Source organism: Lissotriton helveticus, chromosome 3_1, assembly GCF_964261635.1.
Source record: "Lissotriton helveticus chromosome 3_1, aLisHel1.1, whole genome shotgun sequence".
Lineage (NCBI taxonomy): Eukaryota > Metazoa > Chordata > Amphibia > Caudata > Salamandridae > Lissotriton > Lissotriton helveticus.
The window spans coordinates 1,723,404,201-1,723,431,193 of record NC_136061.1 but is presented as its reverse complement, the minus strand read 5'-3'; the positions used below and the strand labels follow the sequence as shown (position 1 = coordinate 1,723,431,193).

General features: G+C 43.9%; 1 protein-coding gene across 1 annotated transcript in view; it reads right to left on the bottom strand.

Annotated features, from left to right (window-relative positions):
- Nucleotides 1-26,993, bottom strand: part of THEMIS2 (thymocyte selection associated family member 2) — a 209,282-nt gene that overhangs the window by 13,634 nt on the left and 168,655 nt on the right. Inside the window, exons 4-5 of the mRNA XM_078682504.1 lie at nt 9,889-10,934; nt 2,247-2,418 (exon numbers count right to left, since the gene is read on the bottom strand). Coding sequence (XP_078538630.1) covers nt 2,247-2,418; nt 9,889-10,934 — 1,218 coding nt within the window. The remainder of the gene's footprint in view (nt 1-2,246; nt 2,419-9,888; nt 10,935-26,993) is intronic.

The following is a 26,993-nucleotide window of genomic DNA, read 5'->3' as shown; positions in this document are numbered from 1 at the left end:
TGAATTAATCTCAGCCAATGAGCGTTTTCTTTTAGTGTGGGACTAAGGCTAGTTTCCATAACGTTCAACCTTGTCAGGCATAGCCCGATGAGCAGAAAAATGGTGGAATGGAATGCTACCCTGAGGAATTACGGGGGAAGCAGAAAGGTTGTAACGGGAGACAGAGTAATTTGGGATCACTAGCAATTTTATGGCCATGGGCTCAGCTGCTTGCTGTGGTCATAAGATTAATCCATCAATCAGGGGTTTATAAAGCGCGCTACTCACCCGTGAGGAGCCAGGTCTTGATGTCCTTCCTGAACGTGAGCAAGGTAGGGGAGCGTCGGATGCTCACAGGGAGCTTGTTCCACGTCTTTGCAGGGATGTAGGAGAAGGCTCTCCCGCCTGCTCTGTTTCTGCGGCTGCTGGAGACCTCTGGCAGTGCAAGGTCGGCAGAGCGTAGGTTCATCTTGGGTGCGTGGAAGGAGACTCTCTCATTGAGGTATTTGGATCTGATGTTGTTGAGGCATTTGTAGGCGTGGGTGAGGAGTTTGAAGGTGACCCTCTTCTCGAAGGGGAGCCAGTGGAGATCTTGTAGGTGTTGGGTCATGTGTTCGTGGTGCAGTGACCCGAGGACGAGTCTGGCAGCAGAGTTCTGGATGGTTTGGAGTTTGTGTAGAAGAGTTCTGTTGATTCCGGCGTAGAGGGCATTGCCGTATCCAGTCTGCTGGTTATGAGCGCGTGGGTGACGGTCCTTCTGCAGTCAGGGGGGGATCCATTTAAAGGTTTTGCGGAGGATGCGCAAGCAATTGAAACTGGCGGAGGCGACGGCGTTGATCTGGCAGTTCATGGAGAGGGAGGAGTCGAGAATGATGCCGAAGTTTCGTGCGTGGTCTGTGGGGGTGGGTGGATTCCCAAGGGCGGGGGGTCACCAGGTGTCATCCCAGGTGGAGGTGCAGGGTCCGAGGATGAGGACCTTGGTTTTCTCTGAGCTGAGATTCAGGCAGCTGTCTTTCATCCATGATTGACGTCATTCTTTCCTGGAAGCAGAGTCTGGTGTCTTTGGGATTCTTCGTGAGTGAGAAGATGAGCTGGGTAGGATAATATGCTGAGCCCATGCTGTCTGACGAGGGCGGCGAGGAGGGCCATATAGATGTTGAAGAGTGTGGGGCTGCACGATGATACTTGTGGTACTCTGCAGTCAATCTCGGTGGGTTCGGAGAGGAAGGGAGGGAGTCTGATCCTCTGGATTCTGCCGGAGAGAAAGGATTGGATCCAGTCGAGGGCGGGCTCCTTGTATCCCCGCGTCGTGAAGTCTGGCTGCTAGCGTGTGATGTGAGATGGTGGCGAAGGCTGCAGAGAGTTCTAGAAGGATGAGGGCCACAGTGTGTCCCTGGTCTAGTAGCATGCGGATGTTGTCATTGGTGGCAAGGAGGGCGATCTCGGTGCTATGGCTGCTGCGGGATCCCGACTGGGAGGCGTCTAGAATGGAGTTATCTTTGATGAAGGCGGTCAGCTGAACATTTACGAGCCACTCGGTGACTTTGGCCTGAGGAATGGACTAAAGAGCAAGGTTTACTCTAAAAGTTGCAGACAGGGTTCTATGATGGCACAGCGAGTGTACAGACTTAAAAGAGTTTTGCTGTATTACATACATCAATTGTGAATTTGAACCTGACAAAGTGTACAAGGGGAAAATGCGGGCAAACACCTATACAAGTTGAATTCAGTGCAGTAAGCGTTAAATTCTGCATGTTATTCCCCATTTTGGGATGAAAACCTGGAACAGGAGGTATTAACTTCAACCAATAAATACCCCACCATGTGGTATCCTTAGAAAATATATCATCCCTATGCGGCACAGTGTTAATCGGGGGCCTATATGAGTGACACACGAACCTTCTTTTAGTGTTATACGCTGACGTTGTTACAAAGAGTTATATGCATATCTTCTTTTAAGTTATACTTTGACTGTACTAACATTCATCACACCCTTGCCCAAATCTTTCAATTGCATCCCGAGTACCCTCTCACACTTAATAGACAGGCTATACAATAATACACGCTTATCCTATCCAATGCCCTCAATTACATTGACCTAGAAGAACAATCACCCTTTGCTTTCAAACATGCACCATATAATAATATCTGTTTTATGACGATTTTTCTTCTTTCAGCAATGCACGGGCTATCTAAAATCATCGCATGCACACCTGCCCTCATCTTTAATGTATAGCCTCGCTGTAATAAAACACTTATGCACTTACCATTACTTTCAACTGGTTTGACAGCTGCTATCTGCTTCTTGAACGGATTGGGGGCGTAGTTGTTACAGTGACTGGCTGAGCGGAGCCTTTCCTTCGGTTTTCTTGGGTACAAAACAGGTGGAACGGCTTCCACGGTTGGAGAAGTTCTATCCAAAGGCGCCGGCAGGGAGAGCTAGGAAACAATGTATGAGCGGTGAGTCATCATTAGAGCTGGAAGGCTTAGCAAGACTGCTGGGCAGGACCTTGACTGGTCCGGTCTGTGTTGCAACCCCGATCACTTTCTATAACATCATCCATGTTCTCTTAGAAAGAGGATCCTGCACTTGCAGGAGGTCAATTCATGGATACAAATCAGTCCTTTTGTAGAGAGGACCCTGCTTTAGATGTGAGATCAATTCACAAATGCCAACATGTTGTACTTCTCAGAGTTTGTCCTCTTGGAGAGGATCCTGCTGCACCTGAGGAAGTTCATTTTATGAATAGAAATCTGACCTTTTGAGATCCTGGTGAACTTGTGAGAGGTCAATTAACAAATCCCAACTTTGAGCCATATTACTGAATGCGCCCCAGGGATACAACAGCCCGCTACTTACACTTATGGGGAATTTTAGCATTATACAGAGGGCCGCAGATTCTTATGCTATTACATGCTACAATATATGAATCATACTGGCACACACTTTGCGGGGCACAACCACAATTAGACAATCCCTCATTTACATCAGGGACTGCCACCATACAAGTTAGGGAAACCTTAGCCTTTGAACTTACGTTTTTTTTTACACAAATGGGTTCAGAGGCAAAAAAGCTATCAGGAGGTGTGCAACTGTGTGCCACATTGAGGTGGCGCACAGTCTGACAGCACCCCTCGGGAGGGTGGCATGGGTGTCAGAGGGATTCCACAGGTACCCCCTCGTCCAACAGAAGACTTCTTAATGAAACACGCAGGAATATGCAGACAATATTTTTTTTAATTACTACCTGCTTTTTTGCAGGTCTGCAGAGTGATTGAGAGACTCCTGATATTGTGAGAATACTTACCAAGTAACGAGGGGGTGTCCATCTGCAACACATGTAGATCTTAGAGGCCAATTTATTAAAGAATATGGCTTCAGTGGGACGCCATTTGAAAGAGACCATGATAGATGTGATTTGCTTGAATTTTCAGTGCTAGAGGACACTCTGACTGATGTGTGGAAAACCCCTTTGGAATAATCTAATCTTTGGTACAATGACAAGGAACGCATCTCCACAAACTAGTCTAGTCAACACCAATGACTGCACAGCAGATTTGAGATGCAGGGTTGATGCTCTTGAATAGACGTAACTGAAGATTTGACTTATTCAACAATGGATAGAGTTACATTTAGGCTGAGAGAGCATTTGCCCAGCGTGAGGCTGAGGTTCTAACTGAAACTGGAGTGATGAGTATGAATTCAGTTTTGTTTAGTTCTGCCCAATCTAAAAAGCTCCTGTATGGTACAAGGAGAAATCGTCTGGATTTTTATTTTACAGAGAACACCTACTGGGCTTTGGTGCATCAAAAACATATACAAATATGATAAAAACATTCAGGGCCTAATTACAATGTTGGTCGGAAAGTCTTCGACCGGCCCGACATTGTAGGTTTAAAGTTCAACTTCTGCATTATGATGACGGTGGTCGGAGTTTAAACCGGCCGGGGAATCCAAAGAGGTTCGACGGGAAAGGCCTCATAATTCCTTAAGAACGGCGTTTCCGCAGTCTGGATTATGATGTTGGTTTCCAACAATCAATCCATGTCGACCTTTCCTGGATGTTGGAAGAAAGATGGTCAAAGTTCACTACATGTAAATATCAGCACAGATCAGTGGGTTAGTCACTTTAGCAAGATTTATATTTCTGGTGTGTCTAATAATGTTACCTGTGCATCCCTCCCCCCATTTTATTCAATGAATTTTTAATGTTCCCTGGCAGAAGTGATTGAGATTATCACTGTAAGCCCCGCTAATAAGGCGCCTGGGCCTGACGGGGTCCCAATGGACCTATATAAATCTGATCTATATGTTTGGGGCCCTCTTATTACAAATAGAATTAAGCAGGCTTTTAAAACTGGTTTGCCACAGTCTTGGAAAACAGCTGTCATAGTGGCAATTTTTAAAGAGGGACAATCCAAAGTTTTATCGGCCAATTTCCCGCCTAGATTCTTTGGTCAAAATCATAGGGAGGACATGATCACCTGGGTTGAGGACAAGGGAGTTCTTTCCAAACTGCAATATGCAGTTTGGGAACCTTGGAACAATGTCTCCATCTCTAGCTTGTGATCAGTAAATACACTATTGCCAAGCAGGTATCTATTTTCTTAGCCTTTATGGAACTCACTTGAATGTGTAGTGAGGTCCCTTTTGTGGGCCAAACTAGAGGCCATGGTGGTCGAAAAGGGACTCCTGGGATTTCTGCTGGCTCTTCATTAAGATCTTTCCGCTGATGTTAGATATCGGGAAAAAGGAGAGTGCACAGTTTAGGACAGGGTGGGGGGAAGGGTATGACAAGGATGTGTGCTTGCCCCAGTTCTCTTTTTGTTATATGTTACATGGTTGGAGGAGGCTTTGATGGCTAATGATGTGGATCCTCCAGCCACAGAATAAGACTACAATCTCAACGATAACATACGCAGATGCGCTCAAGGATGCCACGGAGACTCAAAATCCTAAAAGAGATCTACATAGAATTTATGTCTAATTTAAAGATGGAGGTTAATGCTAATAAAACGTTTTTAATGTGGTGTGGACAGGGTGTGCTAAAATGAGGCAACTATCTATAGGTTAGGACCCCATCTTAAGAGTCCCTGAGTTCAACTATCTAGGGGTTACTTTTGACTCATTGGGATCTTGGGCACAATGCATTACTATGGCTAAAAAACTTTTTGCACGCAGTGTTGGATTTTTGGACAATCTAGCCTCTAGTATTGGTAAGAAGCCGATTGCCCCTTTCTTAGAGGTGTATCAGAGGAAGTGTATCCCGGTCTTAAAATATGGGTCCGGCTTATGGTGATTTAAAAGGGTCCCAAGGCTTCAGGCTGAAGAAAATAGAGTCTGCAGAAGATTACTTTTGCATGAGGAACTGGGGCTTGAATATGTTGAGGATCTTATAAATATTGCACAGTGATGCTGTGGTACTCTGTCTGGAGCAGTGCTCTGGTAGTGCTTCATATAGAAATCAGAGACAATAGCTTATAAAGTGGCAGGGGACATCTTATTACTTGATTTGAGTATATCGGCACCACATGCATCATGTTGGGCAAACCATCTATTTTCTCCAAACTGGCAGGCCTACCCAAAGGCAAAAGACTGTAGGTGAAAAAAAATCTTTTTGGGCTTTAAGGCAGTGAGAGCGGGAGTTGCTGAAGTTAGTGAAAACTCAGCATTAGTAATATATCCTGATTCAAACCTCTCCTGGAGTAGAGCCATATTTGAATTTCATATCACACTCCCAGGACAGGTGCCTTCTTACTAGATTTCGATCAGGAATTATTAGATAGCAACTAAGTTTCCCCCTTAGGCAGGTTAATCATGAGTCTGTTTCAGCAGCGGCTCCTCCGTTAAGGTGAGGAAGCTTCGCCTCCCCCTGCTGCGAGCGCAGCAGGTACACACAGAATAATAAAATGATCATTACCATTGTATTATTCTGTGTGCTGCTTGCCGTGCTAGTGCAAGTGTGATGGTGGGGGCATGGCAGACAGATTCCTGTGTATTGTAGGATGACTGCTCAGTGCACATGACAGATTGGCTGGCTGTAAAACAGGAGAGGGATTGCAGGCACAGGCCCTAGCCTCAAAATGAGCACTGGGTTATCCTGCTCCAACCAATCCGATTGGTTGGATTCGTATGCAGAAATTAAACCACGTTCCTACCCGCTCATCGCCGAGAGAGGTGAGACGAGAAAGGCAACATATATGTGCGTTTTACGGCATGCTGCGCCCCACCGAATTTCACAGTTGCTAGCTGCCCCTGGTCTATTCTCTTTTGCCCATGCCATGAAAGCTCCCTCCAAATCCTGCTTCATTTTGTTTTTTTGTGTGGATTTTATTCATGTTTTACCATGCGTTTTTCAATTCCTGTTTTAAGATTATTAGGTTTCGATAAATGTAAATTGCCCTTAATATATTTGCTTAAGATAAGCACCCCCGTGAATTGGATTAATGTGGGTCTGTTTCTCAAAAGTGCTTTACGTGAAAGAAATTAATTGGCTTTTTAACCGTGCTAGATTCATGAGCTCATTATTTTTACATAGTTGGGGTTTTGCATGATTCTTATTTTTTAATGCAAGAAATGAAATGTCGTTTTAGCTGTGTTAGATTGATAAACTCACTATTTTTATGCATTTGGGGATGTATATGATCTCAACTTTTTAACCTGCTTACAGTCTTAATATGGGTTTATTGTATTGTATGCTTTTATGATCATTGTATAATGTTGGAATAAAGTTGATCAAACTGAAAGTGGAGTCTTGTCAAGTCGTTGAGGTTGATGATTCTTGAGTTATCTAGGGCTGTAAGACCTGCTGATTTTATTACTCAGAGCTTCTGAGGGTTCTGAACCTGTTCTGCCCCTGTTCTGCCTGATGTTAATCACTTTCTTTAATTTCTCCTCATTAGTCTTGAGCCTAGGATTTGCAGAAGCAAATTAGGATAAATCAGGTGATGCAAGTTTTAAAGTATCCACTGATCTATGAATACCCTCAGAAAGGGAGGCATGATGAGCGTTTTATCAGTGGCATTGCGTGAGGGGGCAGGGGAGTCGACAGGGTCAGTTGCGCTGGATGCAAAAGTCTTAGGACCACAAACTTTTAATAGAAAGTTTTGCGCCCAAACCCGTGGACCGTTAACACTTCCTAAATTAACAGTCCACGGGTTAGGGGGCGGAATACCTTTTTTTTTTTGCCCCGGGTGCTGGCAATTACGATACGCCGCTGCATTCTATAGACTGGGTCCATTCAAGATTTGAATGAGGGGGGGAGTAGAACGGTCGGTGGCTCTGAATTTGATTTCCAGTAGACTGACTCAAGATCATCTCTGTGGGACTGTTGCCGAGTAACTCTGCCTTAAAAGAAAAACTATGTGCCAGTGATACCAAGAATGTCCAGTGGGTAGAGTTAGTACTTCCTGCCTGTGTGAAAACTTAATTGGGGGTGTTGCAGTTGAGATCGCAGGGTTCCTGGTGTAATCATTTTTGTGCTACGTCCTTTCATTCTCCTTATGGTGATTGCTGTTTCAAAATACATGAGACAGGTGTAACGGTAAGGACATAATACCTGACACGTTTCGCTTTAAAATGAATTTGGTGTAATTCATTAAAGTGTAATCCTGTTTGGAATTCGTAGAAGTACCCCACATGATCTGTATGTTCTAGGGAAATTGATTCAAGTGTCACATGCATGTGGAGAAGTGTGGCTCAATGGTTAGAGCGGCAGACCCTGATGCAGAAGTCTGGCCCGGGACCAGGGTTCAATTCCCGCCTCGGCGGGTCTTGGGCTCAATTACCTCGGACCTGATAATTCTCGCCTCTGTGCCTATTCTAATCATGGGTGCAACTCTGGGCAATAACTTGCTTAATCTCCACAATGGCCCCAACAGCGCTGGGATACCTGGCTTCACCTTGGGGGTGCCCAGGAGTGGGCATTTCACAGGGAAAAGCCAGGAAGGGTTCCACAGCGGTATGCGTACAGCGCCAAGACACCTCAGGGTATAAGTGCGCTATACAAGTACGAATTCATATCATATCATACTATTGGCTTTATCTTCTAAGAGCTATTGACTAATCAGAATTTTCAATCGTGCATTTGTAAGGGATTTTATAGTACTGTCATTGCTTTGACTGTTTTTTCATTCAGTTTTCTAGAGAGTTCGTTTTAACTATTCAGTCTTAAGAAGTTAGTGGCAAACACGAAGTAAACACTGCAGTTTAAGGTTTGGGCAATAACGTTAGTGCAGTTTTAGGTTGGCACACTAATTTCTACTCAGGCGAGCCTATGCAGCCAAGGTACAAATGCATTATGAACTTTCTCAGTTCAATTACATTTACATGTATTATTTTTCTAGCACGTAAAAGAAGTACTTACAAAAACATTGCAGATTAAACCAGTGCGGCTTGAGAAGCGTCTAGAAGAAGCTTTTACACGAGGCATGACCTATGTAATTAATACATGTTAAATATCACCCTGGGTTTGACAGATTCATAAATGGGGTCTTACTGGACAAAGTATAACCAAAATCAACAGGATATTTTATTTAACAGTTTATATAGCATCGTTTTCCGCGGCCAAATACAATAAAACTTGACAATGTAATTTAAAAAACAGTGGCAATACATTAGTTATTCAGTTGCAAAGAAATGATACCTAAGCCCTAGGACACCCATGGTAAACAACAGTAGGTACCTCTCACAAGAAACATCTGGTGGCATTATGTTGCAGTACTAGCATGGGACAGGCAGGAAGGCTGTTTTTTTTTCTCCAGCCAGCCACACTTTAGCTCACGGGATTAAATTAAGTACAACGTTTTCCAAATTCCTCAAATATTTGCACATTTTATAATAAAAATAAAAATGTCACTTAATTGCTGAAAAAAATGTGATGCTTCACTTAATGCCATTATTTGCGGTGTACATGCACATGAATTGAGGCCAGTATGGCTACCGTACATAAGGGGCAGATGCGAAGTTCAAGCTTCACTCCTTTCCAGGGGCTTTTCACCAATCAGATTGGCAGACAGTTCAACTTAGGTAGAACTGTCTGATTTCAACTCCGCAAAATATTAAATATAATGTTGAGATATTTCTGTATTGTTCAGAGTGGAACTTACAATAATCTTCAACACATCTGCGTTTATATCTTATAGTTCGCATTAAAGTCCTAAAGCTAATACTCCTAAACTGAGAAAAATCCTAACTTTAAGACTTTCGGTATTCACAGAAGGCATTTAGGAGTCTTAAAGTTAGGACTCCTAACTTCTGTGAATACCGAAATGAGTAAGTGCCTTCTGTGAATACCAAAATGGTAGTAAGTTTAGGATTTTGCCTTAAGTTAGTTCTGTGAATCGGGCCTGTGTACCGCCAGCTAGATGAATCTCCACCATTGCAACCACAAAGAGGCATCACATCATATTACTACTTAACATGGCATCTTGTAACCCAGATTGCTTTTCCACTTATGCCATGCTTCGTGTATGGTTAAGAAAAATATGGAAATAGTTAGATTACAAGAGGAGGGCAGTGACAGAACATCGGCCCAAAAAACACTAGTTTGTACCCTTTTCATCACTTCTGCATACTGATGCATTGTGTGAGGGTGAAAGAAAGTGGTGTTCCCAATCTGGATGCCACTGTCGGCTCTCCTTCAGGAAGACCATAGTGCAGTAGTTTTGATACCACATATGGCATCCAAATTAGGCATTCTGAATCAACACCAATTTAAGCCCTGCCAAAGTGTGCAAATATCACTGGTGTGCTCAGAGAAGCCTCTCAGCAAGTCCAGACATTTGTTTAGTGGGTACGTGATAGGTTACATTTCAAGCGCACTGGTGGGACGGGGCTATTACTCCACCTCACCGGTGGCTGGGACTTCCAAACAGCAACCTTTAAATCATCCCCAGATTGCACTTCACCTTTCTCTGCATCGGTTCAGGAACCTCCTTTGGAGTCAATGGTTTGTTTGTTGTTTGTCTCTTTGGTGGTCGCGGTGGAGGTGGTCCACTTGAAGGAAGCAACTTCCGGAGGTTATAATAAAAGGAATCTGTCACCTCTTCCACTTTGGAAACGGATGTCAGCTCTCTGGTTACTGGTGGCAAATCCTCGGTAAAGAAAAGCGACATATTGAACCATTTCAGAGGCAAGTCAAAGCAAACGGATGGATTGCTAAGAAAACTGGCGACTACAAATGGTTCCTGAATAATTTCTTCGAATCGGAGAGAAACAAAAGACCCTAAGTTGTCGTTTGGCATGGTAGAATCTTTCACAGCAACTTTGAACTCGCATGGCAATTTAAAATTCTCAAGTAAGCTGGTGATGGTGTAGCGCTTATTATCAGTGACTTCTTCTAAAAAGCGTCCCTCCACATTCAGGGGTAGCAGGATTTTCTCAGGCTCATCTTCATCATCGCTGCATTCCCTAGTGCAAGCAAGAACCTCTGTCTGTTGAGGAACCCCATCCACAATGGTGATGTTGCCAGCTTTACAGTTTACTTTTAGTCGGTCACCAGCACAAAGAGACGGAAATTCATCTCCATAGCAATCACAGTCCTTTGTTACTACAACCTGCAGCACTGTGTCCTTCTTCAGGCTGGCAAGCATGTCATAGGCAGTTGGGAACTCCTGTGGCTTTCTTTTAAACTTTCCATTATAGTTAGTTGAAACCAAAAAATAGCGTGATTCCTTCTTCCCCTTAATCGAGGATGCGAGAATTTTGCAGGTAGAAGCTTTTTCGTGAAATATAAGTTTTTGACCTCTTTTGAGGGAGTAGAACCAGTCATTTTTAAATATTGAAAGTTGTTCTGGGGTCTCCAGGAGTTCTACAACCACTGGGAATGTGTGCTCAAATTCCAAAACCTCCTGTAGACTCTGTGATTTGATAAATTTGACGTCACGACACTCTTCGGTAACATCCTGCACATCCACTTCTAGATTTGAAGGAATTTTCACTACGTTTGGTCTCACTGTATCAGGGAAAAAGAGACAATAGTTCATATTAAGAAATGAAATAAGACGCATTTCATCACACGTTAATTTTCTGCTCAGAATTCTCAAGACAGCCGGTTCAAAGAGGGCAAGACCATTAATCAGGGGTTCTACAGAAACACTTCTACTGTGGTACACTTTACCCACATGGTGATCTTTATTGTTGACATGGTGTTTCAGCCTCAAATGGAGATGCCCAGCATCCCATTCAGCTATTTCTGAAACCATGGCATAATCCAACAAAGGTATACATCTATTGGAGTAATGCCATGATATACTATACCTCCAGGTCCCTGGGCACTGAAAAAGTTCAGCTGCAGCTGAGTAATTCCTTCTAACAAGTATTGCCTTCGGTCCCTGCAATTGCAGCAACCAGACTATTGTTAGCTCACTAAAGCTAAGTACCTCCTTGGAAGGGTTTGATATTTTGGGGGAAGTGAGGTCGAAAAGCAAGATTTACTCTTGAAGGGTCATCCAGGTTTAGATGCTTGTGTAAAGGTAAAGATAGAAAATACTCATTAGATTGTGCAGTTAATGCCACCTAATATAAAAATGAGCTTTATTTACAGTTAGGTTCAATAGTTGGTATTAGTGCAAAAGCTTCAAATGTTAAATAATTCTATACAATCTGGGGGTTATGCAAAACTAATACGTACTGTGTGCATTGAGACCCAGCAAAAGAAACCCATGTGCATCGGAGCTATATTATGACCACAGTTGTGCATGTCTGTTATGCTTCACAAGGTTATAGTAATCTGCAGTTTTTTAGAAGCTTCAATTCATTTGAGCCCTTTGGTGGCAGCACTTGTGCCTGTCTTTGCAGGACTCTGTGAATACAGTTGAGTTTCCAGTAGCACATGGTCTGGGTCAAGGTGGGCTGTTGAAGGTAGGATGTGGTTTTGGAAAGCGTGAAACAGATGTGGGGGTTGTAGGCATAAATAAACATGGTCATCACGGTTGATAAGCAATGGCTCTGTGCCAGACAACAACAAATAGGGGGATTCTACTAGGGGACGTGACCCTGTTGTTGAGCTGGTGGTGGATACTCAGCAGCCCGAAATGTGACAGAAAGCCTTCAACACCTCTGATCACAAAGACAAAGGAGAGGAGCATTTTCGGGAGAGTTTGCAGTGTCACTGTATTTGCCCATCATAGTGTGAGACTGCATTCCAAAGAGCCTTATAAGTGGGTGAGTGCACATATGCCTTCTGCGTACCTACCACACACATGCCTTTGTGTTGACTGCTCCCAAATTTCGCCTCCTGCGCTCGTTCTAACCAGATGCTGTATTTTCCCTCTGGCTCTTTACAGGCCATACTCAACTCTTGGTTCATGACTTTATCTCCAGGTGAAGCAGAAGGTTACCACACTGGAGCCACATGGTACGGTGAGCCATGAGGTCAGGGGCAGGACCGGTCAAGATCGGGTACCGCACTCATGGGAGAGTGAGGTGGGGCTCTGTGTTGCTTGACCGTGTGGTTTCAACTACTGAACAGCAATACGCTGATCCCCTCTCTGGGAAATCGAGTAAGAATTAATGGGGTGCTTACCTATAAATAAAGGATTAAAAAAATTCAAATCCCAAAGCTCAGTAAAGTGGGAACCCTTCAGTAGCAGTAACAGTGAGGGAATGGAAACCTACAGTGAGCACTAGTAACTAAGGGCTTTGCTGAGCAAAACACAAAGATAAGCGGTGAATGAGAGTGTTGATTCACTGGATACATTTCCTGTTTGATATGCACTTGAGCAACTGCAATACCCAGTGGCGGCCTGACGGGTCTGTGGAGAGACAGAAGAAAAGACCCCATGTTTCATGCTGAGAATGTTGATGCAACTTCCAGGACTACGTCTATTTTAAACGACTGCTGACCTATAAATAAAAGTTTTAAAAGAATGTAATTCCAAAACTCAGTAAAGTGGGAATAAATGGTAAGATGGGTCTTTGTCTCGCTTAGGTTGCGGATTAGGTCTACTGCGCCGACGTAAAAGGAGAGGACATGTAGGCGCTTGTGTTACAGTGTCAAAGTACTTGCCCTCACTGTCAGCTTTGGAATCAGGTTCATTCTGAGATCCAGCACACTGTCCAGTGGACAGGACAAAAGAAGAGTTATCTACACATGCTAAATTCCATCCCTCTTCATCCTGTTTAAGACCCTTCTCAAAGACTGATTTCTGTGAAAAAACATCCTCTCCTCTGGTCCAATCAACACACAGTTCAGTGACTGCATTGTAAGCCCTTAAAGACTGCAACATGGCCTGTACCTGAGCTCACAGTGAATTCCCCAGCAACTGTGAGAATAAAAGGTGGTCTGTGCTACTTAAAAATCAACTCTCTGTGAGAGTACAACATTGAAGATCCTTTTTGCTTTTCATTTCTTCTCCTACGAAGGGCGACCGCCACTGCTATTCTTTCTCTCCGCACCTTAGCAAAGAATGAAGTTCCAAGGTGAACACCAGAGTTACTGAGGCTTACCTAGTAACACAATATCAAGCTCCCCTATTTCGCAAACAATGTAATAAGACCAACCAATTCGATTTCACAAATTCCTCTCAATTCCCTTGATACCGCAGATTTGACATCACAGCTAAACATGGGTCCTTTCACAGCGTCCTCAATGTTTGACATGCTTCTACTGATTGAAGGCAGATGTTCTGTTAATGATCAAGAAAGAATTATGCCAAGTTAACCTCCCGTCCTTGGTTGGACTGGTCACAGAGACGTCAGCAGAACCCACTGTAGAACTACGAGCAGTAAAATATAATAACACTGCTTTATTGCTAGTCACAAAGCAAGCAGCACCTTCACTATACATCTCAAGACAACTCATGTTAATTAAAAACAAATGTCAACAGTACAATTCAAAATATCTACATTGGAGCCATTTATAGTTAGTGCCCTACAAAAATGTAGCACCCAAAGAAAAAAGCGAAATTAAACAAAGAAATTCTACCAGTTACATCAACTCCATTATCAAAAGGTTCTTCTGCCCAGGTGTCCGAGCCAAGCCTTGCTGCCCCAGCAAAAGAATCCACAACACAAACTAAAGCTTCTTACAAAATAAATCCAAATTTGGGGGAAGTTCCCCAGAGACATTTGACCACCAATTCGGGGAAAATGAATACCAACTTTCTAACCCAGCAATCAAATTGGAAGGTAAAGTGATTTGAGAAGAGGGAGGAAAGTCACAGCCCTAATAACCCCAGGAAAATCAACATTGCCGTAGTCCGTCAACAGACTCCTTCCTTAACAACAGGGACAGATATGATGCATTAATAATAATCCACATTTCGTTATTCGACAATGTCTCATAATATTAAAGGAACCCTTGTGTCCCTTGTCACCTTTACTGCAATATTCACAGCAATGTTTACATAGTTAAGGAGGCCAATTTTGGATGGTATCTTTTAGTGTAAATCAAATGATTTTGTTACGGAAGACATGGTTACGAGGGAGATCCAATATTAAGGCTTCTATTATCAAAACTGTAAGACCTTCACATTGTGGACAACTATCTAGAGTTCTTTTTACACTGGTATAACCTAAAGCTACGAAATTAGATGACTTTATAAACACAGACTGCCTGTGGACTCTAAAATATATATAAAATATATAGCTCACCGTATTTTTAATCCCGTCATAATTATGATAAATGTATATGTACACATCTCAGATTTCTCTATTGAATCTGCTTATCTGATTGCTATGAAAAAGGATATTATCAATATTGTCTCAATCCCAGTATGCCTATTCTAATATTAGGAGGTTTAAATTTGAAACTATCTCTGACAAAAACGGTTTACCAGATAAGTGATTTCCTGAATTTGTGCCATGCGCCACCCGCAATATTACCGCAATACAAAAGCACTAAATTATTTACTGGCATGTGCAAATTGTTGGTCAATAATGGGTTGATCTGCTTAAATTGCCACTGTCATTCTGATTTGCCATCTGGGTAAACCTTCCACTATGCCACCAACCATGCCCAATCAACTAAATCTTTGGGCCAGTCCATTTCATTGGTGTGGCTTAAGTTTTCACGTGTTAAATTATGAAGGAAGTGATCATGGGGCTATAAGGGTCTTTTTGAACCTAGAAATATATGACCCGCACACTGAAAGTTACGTCACTCACAACGCAATTGCCTCATCAATGAAAGTTACATCAGTCACAATGGAATATCCTCATCGGCTAAACACGAAGTTATACTGAGAACACTTTCAGATTCCATACTCATATTAAACCCTCCTGTATAAATAAACAGATTTTGCCACTAGCATGACAAGTACCCCTCAAGCTTTGTAAAGCTATAGACAAATGATCCAAAATATTTAACAAAGGGCACTCTCCAAGTTTTGGATTAGAATGTCATGCACCATCAGAGAAGTTCGAAAATTGCATATGCAGAGCTAACCACGACCCTAGGAAACTACCAAATCAGAAGTTAAAGTTGTTTAAGAGTCATAATAAGTCAACCTTATGTGAATAAAAGATACTATTTTATATAAACGAAGACTATATGTCTGAAGTGTATTAGTTCTGAAGATTTAAGTAGGTTTTGGAACCAAGTTAATAGAGGTAGCACAGTATACTCATCCTCGCTAGCCTGCTAAATCCCAGAGGAGGCCTGGATTTCTCTCCTTCTGAGTTTCTGTGGTTAGATCCAATCCACTACCAGCAAGAACTAATACAACCCATGTTAATATCAGTGAACTGTTGAGAAAATACCAGATACAATTAAAGCTACGTTAAGGTGTGCAGCTGGCTGCGTCAAGGGAAACAACCTTTACAACGCAACTTTTGCAACGCACTACCATTACAACGACACATTTACAACGCAACATCCATTACATCGCATGCCATTACAACGCAACCATTACAACGCATGACACTACAACGCATACCACTGCAGGCAATGTCATTACAACGCAGTCATTACAACGCATACCATTACAACGCATACCATTACCATCCAACACTTACCCTACTGTTGCACCCCCTGGAGTTAGAATAATATTTTTTACCCCTACACTATCCAACACTTACCCTACTGTTGCACCCCCTGGAGGTAGAATAGTAATTTTTACCCCTACACTATCCAACACTTACCCTACTGTTGCACTCCCTGGAGTTAGAATAGTAATTTTGACCCCTACACTATCCAATACTTACCATACATGCAATGTAATGTTATACATTGTAATGGTATGCGTTGTAAAGGTAGTATGCGTTGTAATGGAATGTGTTGTAAAGGTAGTTTTTAAAAATGTGTTGTAATGGCATGCGTTGTAATGGATGTTGCGTTGTAAAAAATGCATTGTAAAGATATGCATTATAAAAGTATGCGTTGTAACATCATACAACCCTCCGTCAATCTCCCAGCTGTTGTAATAAAATCCAATGTAAATTGGAGGGCAGAGAAAATGAATTCTTTCTTCAAGTTGATAAGAGAAACAGGTCATGGTCCTGATTTATGGAAATATCTTTTTAGGTCTCGCCTAATATATCCCGCAGGGATAAATAGGCAAGATTATAGTAAGCGGAAAAGAAAAGTCTACCTAGCCTGCGGAACGCATACAGTTCATGTGAGCTATGCGCGTGCACAGAGCCAGCCACATCGCACACCACCATTTGTCTGTGCCTCGGCATTCGACTTCAAAGGCTGCCGCTCCCCCGCCCCCCGCGTGCACATCGCACACCACCATTTGTCTGAGCCTCGGCATAAGACTTCAAAGGAATGAGCTCCCGCTGTGCCCCCCACCCCCGCCACAGCAATGCAGAGAACTTGGTTTTTTTGCATCCATTTCGCGGGGAAGCCGTGTTTTGTTTGGCATTCTCTGCACCTTTCTCGTTTTATTTTCTGGACGAAAGTGAAAGCCTACCGTGCTTGTTTACAGTAACCTTGCTCCTCAAATGCTGTTGCTGTGTTGCCATCTCTCTAGGGACACTCAGCTTGAAAACACTCGATTTGCGAGCTGAAATGCAACATCCGCTATGATTTGCCTCTAGACACGTTGATCCCTTGTAGACTGTGCTGACTCTGCCCCTCCTGATTCTGAAACTGACCAACGCAGTCACCACGCAGTCTCTTCTCTCTGTCTTATGATATCTGCCCTGCCACCATTTACTTTGGACACTCACCCTCACACCTCCTCACCCTCACACCTCCTCACCCTCACACCCCCTCACCCCCCCTCACCCTCACCCCCTCACCCTCACACACCTCCTCACCCTCACACCCCTTCATCCTCAACCTCACACACCCTCACCCTCACACACCCTCACCCTCTCACCCTCACACCCCCTCACCCTCACATCCCCTCACACCCTCACCCTCACACCCCCTGACGATCACACCCCCTCACCCTCACACACCCTAACCGTCACACCCCCTCACCCTCACACCCCCTCACCCTCACTCACCCTCTCACCCACCCTCACCCACCCTCTCAACCTCACCCACCCTCTCACCCTCACACACCCTCTCACCCTCACACACCCTCTCACCCACCCTCACCAACACCCCCCTCACCCTCACCCTCACCCTCACACACCCCCTCACCCTCACACACACCCTCACCCTCACACACCCTCACCCTCACACCCCCACTCCCCCTCACCTTCACACACCCCTCACACCCCCTCACTCTCACACCCCCTTACCCTCATACCCCATCACCTCACACCCCCCACACCTCCTCACCCTCACACACCCTCACCCTCACTCACCCTCTCACCCTAGCACACCCTCTCACCCTCACACACCCTCTCACCCTCACCCCCTCACCCTCACACACCTCCTCACTCTCACACCCCCTCACTCTCACACCCCATGACCCTCACACCCCCTCACCCTCACTCACCCTCTCGCCCTCACACACCCTCTCACCCTCACACACCCTCTCACCCTCACACCCCCTCACCCTCACATCCCCTCACCCTCCCTCACACCCACACCCTCACACCCCCACACCCTCACCCTCACACACCCTCACTCACCCTCACACACCCTCTCACCCTCACACACCCTCTCACCCTCACACCCCCTCACCCTCACACCCCCTCACACACCCTCACTCACCCTCACCCTCACACACCCTCTCACCCTCTCACCCACTCACCCTCACCCTCACACCCCCTCACCCCGATCACCCTCACCCCCGTCACTCTCACCCTCCCTCACCCTCACACCCTCACACCCCCTCACACAACCTCCCCATCACCCTCACCCCGTCACCCTCACCATCCCTCACCCTCACCCCCTCACCCTCACACTGCTTCACCCTCACACACCCTCACACCCCCTCACCCTCACACCCCCTAACCCTCACACCCCCTCACACCCCCTCACCCTCACACCCCCTCACCCTCACACACCATCACACACCCTCACACCCCCTCACTCACACCCCCTCACCCTCACACCCCCTCACACCCCCTCACCCCCACACACCCTTACACCCCCTCACCCTCACACCCCCTCACCCTCACACCCCCTCACCCTCACCTTCACACGCCCTCACCCTCACCCACCCCCACACACCATCACCCACCCTCAATCACCCTCACCCTCACCCTCACACACCCTCACTCACACCCCTCACCCTCACACCCCCTCACCCTCACACACCCTCACCCTCAAACCCCCTCACACCCTCACCCTCACACCCCCTCACCCTCACACACCCTCACTCACACCCCCTCACCCTCACACTCCCTCACCCTCACACCCTCTCACCCTCACACCCCCTCACCCTAACACCCCCTCACCCTCACTCACCCTCACTCACCCTCACTCACCCTCACACACACTCACACACCCTCACCAGCATAGCATAAGAACACATAGCATAGCATAACAAAACAAAGCATAGGACGGGATAGCAAAACAAAACATAGCATAACAAAACAAAACATAGCATAGCAAAACACAACAAAGCATAGCATAGCATTATAAAACACAACAAAACATAGCATAGCATAACAAAACATAGCATAACAAAACAAAGCATGACATAACAAAGCATAGCAAAACAAAACATAGCATAGTAGAACAAAACATAGCATAGCATACCAAATCACAACAAAACATAGCAAAACATAGCATAACATAACAAAACATAGCATAACATAGCATAAAACAAAGCATAGTATAACAAAACATAGCAAAACACAACAAAACATAGCATAGAATAACAAAACACAACAAAACATAGCATACATAACAAAATATAGCATTGCAAAGCACAGCAAAACATAGCATAGCATAACAAAACACAACAAAAGATAGCATAGCATAACAGAACACAACATAGCATAGCATAAAACAACAAAGTTTAGCATGGCATAACAAAACATAGCAAACAAAGCGTAGCATAGCATAACAAAACATAGCATAGTAAAACAAAGCATAGCATAATAAAACATAACAAAACATAGCATAGCAACACAAAGCACAGCATAGCAACACACAACAAAACATAGCATAGCATACCAAACACAACAAAACATAGCATAGCATAACAAAACAAAGCATAGGATAGCAAAACTAAACATAGCATAGCATAACAAAACACAGCATAGGATACCAAAACAAAACATAGCATAGCATAACAAAACATAGCATAACATAACAAAACATAGCATAACAAAACACAACAACACATAGCATAACAACACATAGCAAAACACAACAAAACAAAGCAAAACACAACAAAACATAGCATAGCTTAACAAAACATAGCATACCAAAACAAAACATATAATAGCATAGCAAAACATAGCGTACCAAACAGAACAAAACATAGCATAGCATAGCATAACAAAACATAGCATTGCAAAACAAAGCATAGCATAACAAAACACAACAAAACATAGCATAGCATAACAAAACATATCATAGCATAACAAAGCATAGCATAGCAAAACATAGCATAGCATAACAAAACCTAGCATAGCATAACAAAACATAGCATAGCATAACATAACAAATCAAAGCATAGAATAGCACAACATAGCATAGCATAACAAAACAAAACATAGGATAGCAAAACAAAACATAGCATAGCATACAGCATCACTCCCCACCACCACAGCATCACTCAGGGGCACCACAACATCACTATGTGCTACCACAGCATCACTGAACGCCACAGCATCACTCGTTCGCCATCACATCACTAATCAGCGCCACCACAGCATCAATCTGTGCAACCATTCAACAACACCTGGTTCAAATATGTTCTCTCAATGTTTCAAGCTTTTTTACAAATGTAACAAAAAGATGTTAATATTTCACTTCTGTTATTGGATTTTCGTCACAATAAAATACTCTGAACATAATCTTCACAAAAGTTATTTACAAAACTTTAAGCTATTGCCCTTATAAATTACAATAACTTTTATTTAAGTATTAATTATTGAAAAAAAAATTCAAAGCCATTGTTATTTGTAATATCAATACATGTAAGTCACGTAAATACAACACATATTGCATTACAAATGCTATAGGTGTCATTTGCGAAAGTTATAACTATTGGCATTGTAAATGACAAAGCTATTAATTTCGCTATTTTCAAAAACAAAACATAAATAAAAAATGTGTCATTTACAATATCAATAGCTCAAACTTTCCTAATGCGAGACCTATTGCATTGCAAATACTTGTTTTAAAGGTGCTGCCACTCTTTATTCAAGCTATAGATTAATCAGTCTAGTAAACATTAAACCTAAGGTAAATTCAAATATTATTGCTACAATGCCTCCAAAACTGAATAGTCGATAATGGTTTGATTGCAAAAGACCAAGGTGGATTTTTAGCGGGTCATTCAACCACGGATCGTTGCTTTGCTCTTTGGCCACAAATGTAACTGAACTTTACTGACATGTTTTTTTTGCATTGTGTAATTATGCTAGGCATTCAATTTGATACATTGCCAGCGTTTGCTGGGGAAGTTAGCAGCCTGGAATGTTCCTCCAGGCTTCTTGTCAATTGTACGAGTACTGCACTCCTCAAATTAGGCCCAAGTAGAGAGATATACTACAGGCTGTTTATCACAAAGGGTTGGTCTCAATAACAGACTGAGACAGTTTTGACTCCTGTATTTTCTGCTTATATCTAGCTGATTTCCGTTCACTCCACTAACAGTCTTCCTCCTTCTCACCTAAAATGAATGAAATGCACATTTCTTGTCTCCTGCACATCGATGATCTAGCCCTTATGAACTATACCACCATCAAACTTCAACAGAAGTTGGAGTTCCTCCACAATTACTACTTATCTTTTTTTTTATAATTCTTTTTATTGAACAGTAGGAATCAAAATCACAAGGCAAAATTCAATACATTCTCATTTCGTATAATGACATGGTTCTCATTCAGATAAATGTACACGGTATATTGACCACAAGTGACTCGCTTCATGCCAACAATGAATCATCCTGAGCTGGTACCAATGGCCGGGTGCAAATACTCCCTCTATACTCATTCCAGTCGTTCCAGATGACCATTTTTTGGGACATCCCCTTGCTACATATTCATACTTTTCACGAAACATACATGAGTCCATGTACCTTTTCCATGCAGAGACCGTTGGTGCCCGCGTTGGCCCCCATGGCTGAGCAATGTTACGTTTCGCTATCATTAACCCCAACGTGACCCAGGTGATTTGTGTGTTATTTAGGTCTGTGGGCTCCCATAAGTTCAGGAGACATTTCTTAGCCTCCAGAGGGAGAGCCTGTTCCAACACTTCGCCCAGCAACTCATGTATCTTCTTCCAGTACTGTTGAACAAAGGCGCACTCCCAGAGAATGTGGAGGAAAGTGCCCTCACCTCCACAGCCCCTTCTACACATGCCATCCACCGCTTTTCCCATCTGTACCATTCAAGGTACCGTAATGTAGATCCGGTGCAGAATTTTAAGTTGCACCAGTCTCAGTCTTGCTGCAATGTCCACCTCCCGAGGTGAAGCTAACGCCGTTACCCAGTCCTCGTCATCTAATATTATACCATCTCGTTCCCACTTTTCCCGCAACCTCCCCAGGGGGTCACCAGAGTGAATCACTAACTTCTTGTACGTGAGCGAAATGGCTTTCGTTGGTAAGTGGTCATCGAGGAGTATGACTTCAAGCGGCGTGGACTCCGCGGGGGTTTCTCCCCTTTGGAGACAAGATTGTAAGGCATGTCGGACCTGTAAGTATCTAAAGTACTCTGTGGGAGCCAGTTCATATTCCTGTTGCAGGGCGGAAAATGGCTGTACCTCACCTTTGACCCATAGGTCACCTATTTTGAATATGCCTATGAGGTCCCATTTGTCGAACCCTATGGTTGTCCATAGGGTCCCAAGCCATTCTGAATCCCATAGCGGCGTTGCCAGAGTTAACTTGTGGTCCCACACCATACTTCTGGTAGATGCCTTCCAGACCTGCACCGATTGTTTGGTTGGGCCGGTGAGGTTATTTCTCCCAGAGTTTGAATAGAGCGCTCGCTTATAGTTCCCTCCGGGTAGTACCCAACGATCCATCGCATAGGCCGGGTCCCCCTCCTGCCTGTAGATGCCTGGATTAATGGCTGCTAGGGGAGCTGCCCAATAATATTTTTTTTAATCGGGGAGGGCGATCCCTCCGTCGTACCAGGTAAGGTTCAATTTGGATAGTGCAATACATGGCTTCTCATTCCAAAGCAATCAGCGCAGTAAGGTTTCGATCTCTTTGAAATAACTCGCGGGAACTAGGTCTAATGAGTTCTTTAGGAAATAGAGGAACCGGGGCAAAGTCATCATCTTGAAAAGGGAGGATCTACCCAGCAGCGGGAGTGGGAGCTTCGTCCATCTTTCAGAGTCTGTCCTAAACCTAAATAGCTGCAGTGGCTTCACTGCTTACTCTCTTGCTAATGAGGGACACAGGATGCAGTGTATTTTTCAGGTGACAGCAGTGGCCATGCCATTTTTAGGTCGAGCCTAGCGGCAGCGCGCCTGCGCTGCTCACTCTGCGAGGCATGCAATAGTCGAGCATGCTGTGGAAACCTCGCCTTCTCTCCGCCCATATTTTTGATTGGCTGGTGTCATTGTCCTTGGTAAATGCTGGCTTCCGATTGATAATGAGGCTTGTTAGTCCCTCCTTGTTAGCGCCCTGTCACCATTTGTTACCTCCCATGAGGACTGGATCTTTTACTTGTGGCGTTACACGGTCTCCTTCATAAGTCGGTAAGCACTATTTTTTTTTTAATTTGCAGCACGGTCCACTTTCACTTTAGCGGCCAAGCTTGTTTATTTAATTAATTTGCTGTGCGGGTCGAAAGGGAAAGTTTCTACTCACTAATCTAACAAGCATTTGCAATGCAATAGGTCTCACATTTACGCGAGTTTGAGCTATCGACATTGCAAATAATAATGCCTTTTATTTTTGTTTTTGTTTTTAAAACATAAATAAAAGGCATTGCCATTTATAATGCCAATAGCTTAAACTTGCGTAAATGCGAGACCTATTGCATTGCAAGTGCTTGTTTAGAATCTCGAGGGCCACAGACAGACCAGCCCCAATTGTCTCAGTCTAGCGCAGAGGAACACAAAGAGCCCCTCCCTACTCCATGGAAGAGTTTGAGGGCCTGAACCACACACATAACTAGAATGAGGACACAGACCTAGGCTAAAATGGGTTGTCATGGTAGAAGGAGAAGAGCGCCATGACGCGATGGAACAACTATCAGCATGGTTTGCAAATGTCTGAGGAAACCCACGAACTCTAGGCTACACACATGCCACATATGCATGCACGCACACGTGCAAGGAAAACAATCCTTTTTTCTAACACCAAGGGTGTCCCAACACCACATTTATTTAAAAGCATCCTACACACCTATTTGCAGACTTTGGGGTGAAAGGGGTCCGAGTCATGACAAACATGCATGGATGTACGAGGAATGGTCAATTAGGAAGTCAAACAATGTAGAGCTGTCGATAGGCCAATATCCAACCATCTCTCACTTGCCGGGCACGGGTAGAGTACTCTGCTAGTGAACAACTTTTCCCAATCGTGTACACTTACAACAGAGGCTCCTAACACAATTCTCCAATACAGGAAACTTAATTGGTTTGTTGGAAATTTTGAAATCAGGAGCAAGATACAGGGTAGCACCATTACAGGCTTTCAAACCTGCAGCATTATTGTTCAATTAAACAAAATAATATGGAGGGCTTCAAGCTTATAATCTCTGTCAAATCTAGTGCAAATCAGACTGTTTTAGCCAATACCTTTTAATTTTACTAACATTACATATAAATATAATATACTTACTTACAATGGTTTTCAGCCAGCCCTCTTCATTTATTTTATTTCCAACGACTACAGGGTACAGCATGAGGCAGTGCTTTAGTCCACTTCAGCCACTGGATAACTTCACTGTGAGTGACGACAATCTGCTCTTTCACAAGTAGCACATCCACACACAAAGTAGTTCGATCCAGTGACAGGGATTAAAATGGCGATGTGTGCTTTTGAAACTAAAAAATGGTTCTACTCTTAGCCAATGTTTTTATTTTATATTGATGAGGACCCAGCAGCAACCCTAACAATAAAGTTTACAAAAACAATAACAAAGCAAATCCCTCTATGACAAACCCAAAAATCTGGCAGCTAACGCTAGGCATATAGGCTTTGCCAGAGTGTTATTATTTTACTGCAGTGGCACATTTGTGCCACTAGGGTGAAATTTGCAAGTGACAGAAAGTACAACAGTTTTGCAAGCAAACTGGCAGGTAATCTGGGTTTTTGGTTCAAACTTTCAAGACCTCTTGTGTATTCGTTAGTATTAGGTCGAGATTTCGAGACCTGTTGTATATACTTTAGTTTATTCTTCTTTGTGGGCTTACAGCTTTTCATTTTTTATTTCAGTGTCCTTAAAAAATCCATGTTTGCTAGTGGTCAATCCTTTCTCTTTGTCCCAACTTTTTGGCTTTTGTTTCCTTCCACGGAGCAGGGACCAAGTACTTTATCTTCATGCTTTGGTTGTTTATCTGTTGTTTCGGGGACTATTGTTATATTTCTTTCACGTTTGTGTTAAACTTTGGTTGTGCTTTCAGCTTTGGCGCCCGTTTTATATTGCATCTTCCCTCCCGCCCCTCCTTCCCCTGTTGTTGCTGCCATTCTTCCTGCACCTCTCGCTCCGTTGCTTGTTTAACACAGTGATAGGGTGGTATATCCCAAAAGAATGTAAAGAGTACACTTCCCTGCCCTTGAAAAAGCTGGTTTGCGCTGAGCAGTGATCTCATATCTCACAACCGAAGCTCATCTCATCATGCAACTACTTCTGTCTGGCTGAGATGCTGCTCTCAGAGACAGTGAGAGACTAAGCAAGAGCTCTCCATGATGAGCCTATTCTGCATGAAGAGGGAGGAGCCCCAAAGAGAGCCAATGAGCAAAGGCTGCATGAAATTCCGTGGGATACCAGTCTCCAGCCTGCTTCTTTTTTGCCTGTGTCATTTTTTTCTGCCTTCCCTGTTGTTACTGTGCCGAGGTACAGCATCTCTTCTTCCACCTGTCCCCTTCTTGTTCCTCTGGATCTCTATTTCTCTTCTCCCTCTGTCTCCCGCAGTACTCGTTTCTAAGCGGGAGGTAGTACAGGTGTGAGCTGAATGCACTGGGAATTACAAGGTGAGATGAGGTTTGACTCACAGGTAAGTCCAATAAGGTTTTAAAGTGTAACGGTTAATAACTGCATTGGTGCATTAGTGCCACCTACACACGTTTGGGAGGCTGTTCTTAACCAGCAGGTGTGAGTGCCAGTAGCGCATTCCTGCCACACACCTGCGTCTAGCTCCATTTATCTGTGGCCAACAGTAGAATTGAATTCTAGTGATGCATTATTGTTCCAGACACCCCAGTGTGTGGTTTTATTTAAACAGCAGGTACGAGAGCTTGCAGTATATCCCTGCCACGCACCTGCACCCAACTCCGTGAGTGGCTGCTGGCACAATTGCATCGATCCATTATTGCCACGGAAACCCAGAGGGTGGCTCTCCTTCACCGTGCTCAGTATTAGCAATGATGATTCCAAAACTGCATAGGGAATAAACTGCTACTTAAAGTGTTCTTCAAGCCCTTACTTAATGATTAATAACATCTGGCACCAGGGTGCTTCAATCGTCTCATGCAGTAAGAATGTACCAACCTTTAAATATGACTATATCATAACACAGAAAAGGTTATAGATAAAATGTTTCTAATGTGATTAAAAACAAAAGGCTACAAATCATCATGTTTTGGACATCCTTAAAGGGCACGAGAGTACAATGGGATGCTCTCAGCTTCCCTGGCAGGATGTCCCTCTTTGCAGCCTTGCACACCGTGAAGATGAGCTGTGTAAGAGTGCGGCATTTTTTAAACCTTTCACCTCTCACTGTCGCATTTTCTTCCTTTTAATATTTACGCATCTGTAAGGACCCTCCAATTATTTACAGATACTAAATATGATGTTTCCGCTGTGCCATCGTTTTAGTACTTTCCCTTTGAATACCTCAAATTTCTGCAGTGCATGACTAAACCTTTGTGATTTTCACAGCACACACTTGGTTTGCGCTTTCTCAAAATGGTGACAATATTTAACTGATACCTGCATGCCAAGCCCGCTTCTTAGAGGTGATTGCAGTATTCCTTTGAATTAGCTGCAAATTTGGAGTGCACCTGTCACAGTATGCCCTGCAGTTGTAGGCCCAGTCCCAATGTGGACAGGGGGCTTTGTACTCAAAAACTCTACACATGACTGCAGCCTGCCCCAAGGCACCTTCAGGAGCTGGCCAAAGCACACATAGTAGAGGTGTGCATTATTGCTTCTCACTTGGCTGTGGCTCCTAGTGTTTGCTGTGTGCCCTACAATAAGACACATACATTGAGGGTGACGTATTTCCTGTAGCCCCATCACTGAGCAATCTGCTGGGATCTCACAGGCTGCACCATGGCTCCTTGTCCTACCTGAAACACACTAACCTTCCCCCAGACACCGACTCACCAGTCACGGTGCCATCTCCTGGTACTTTCCACGATGG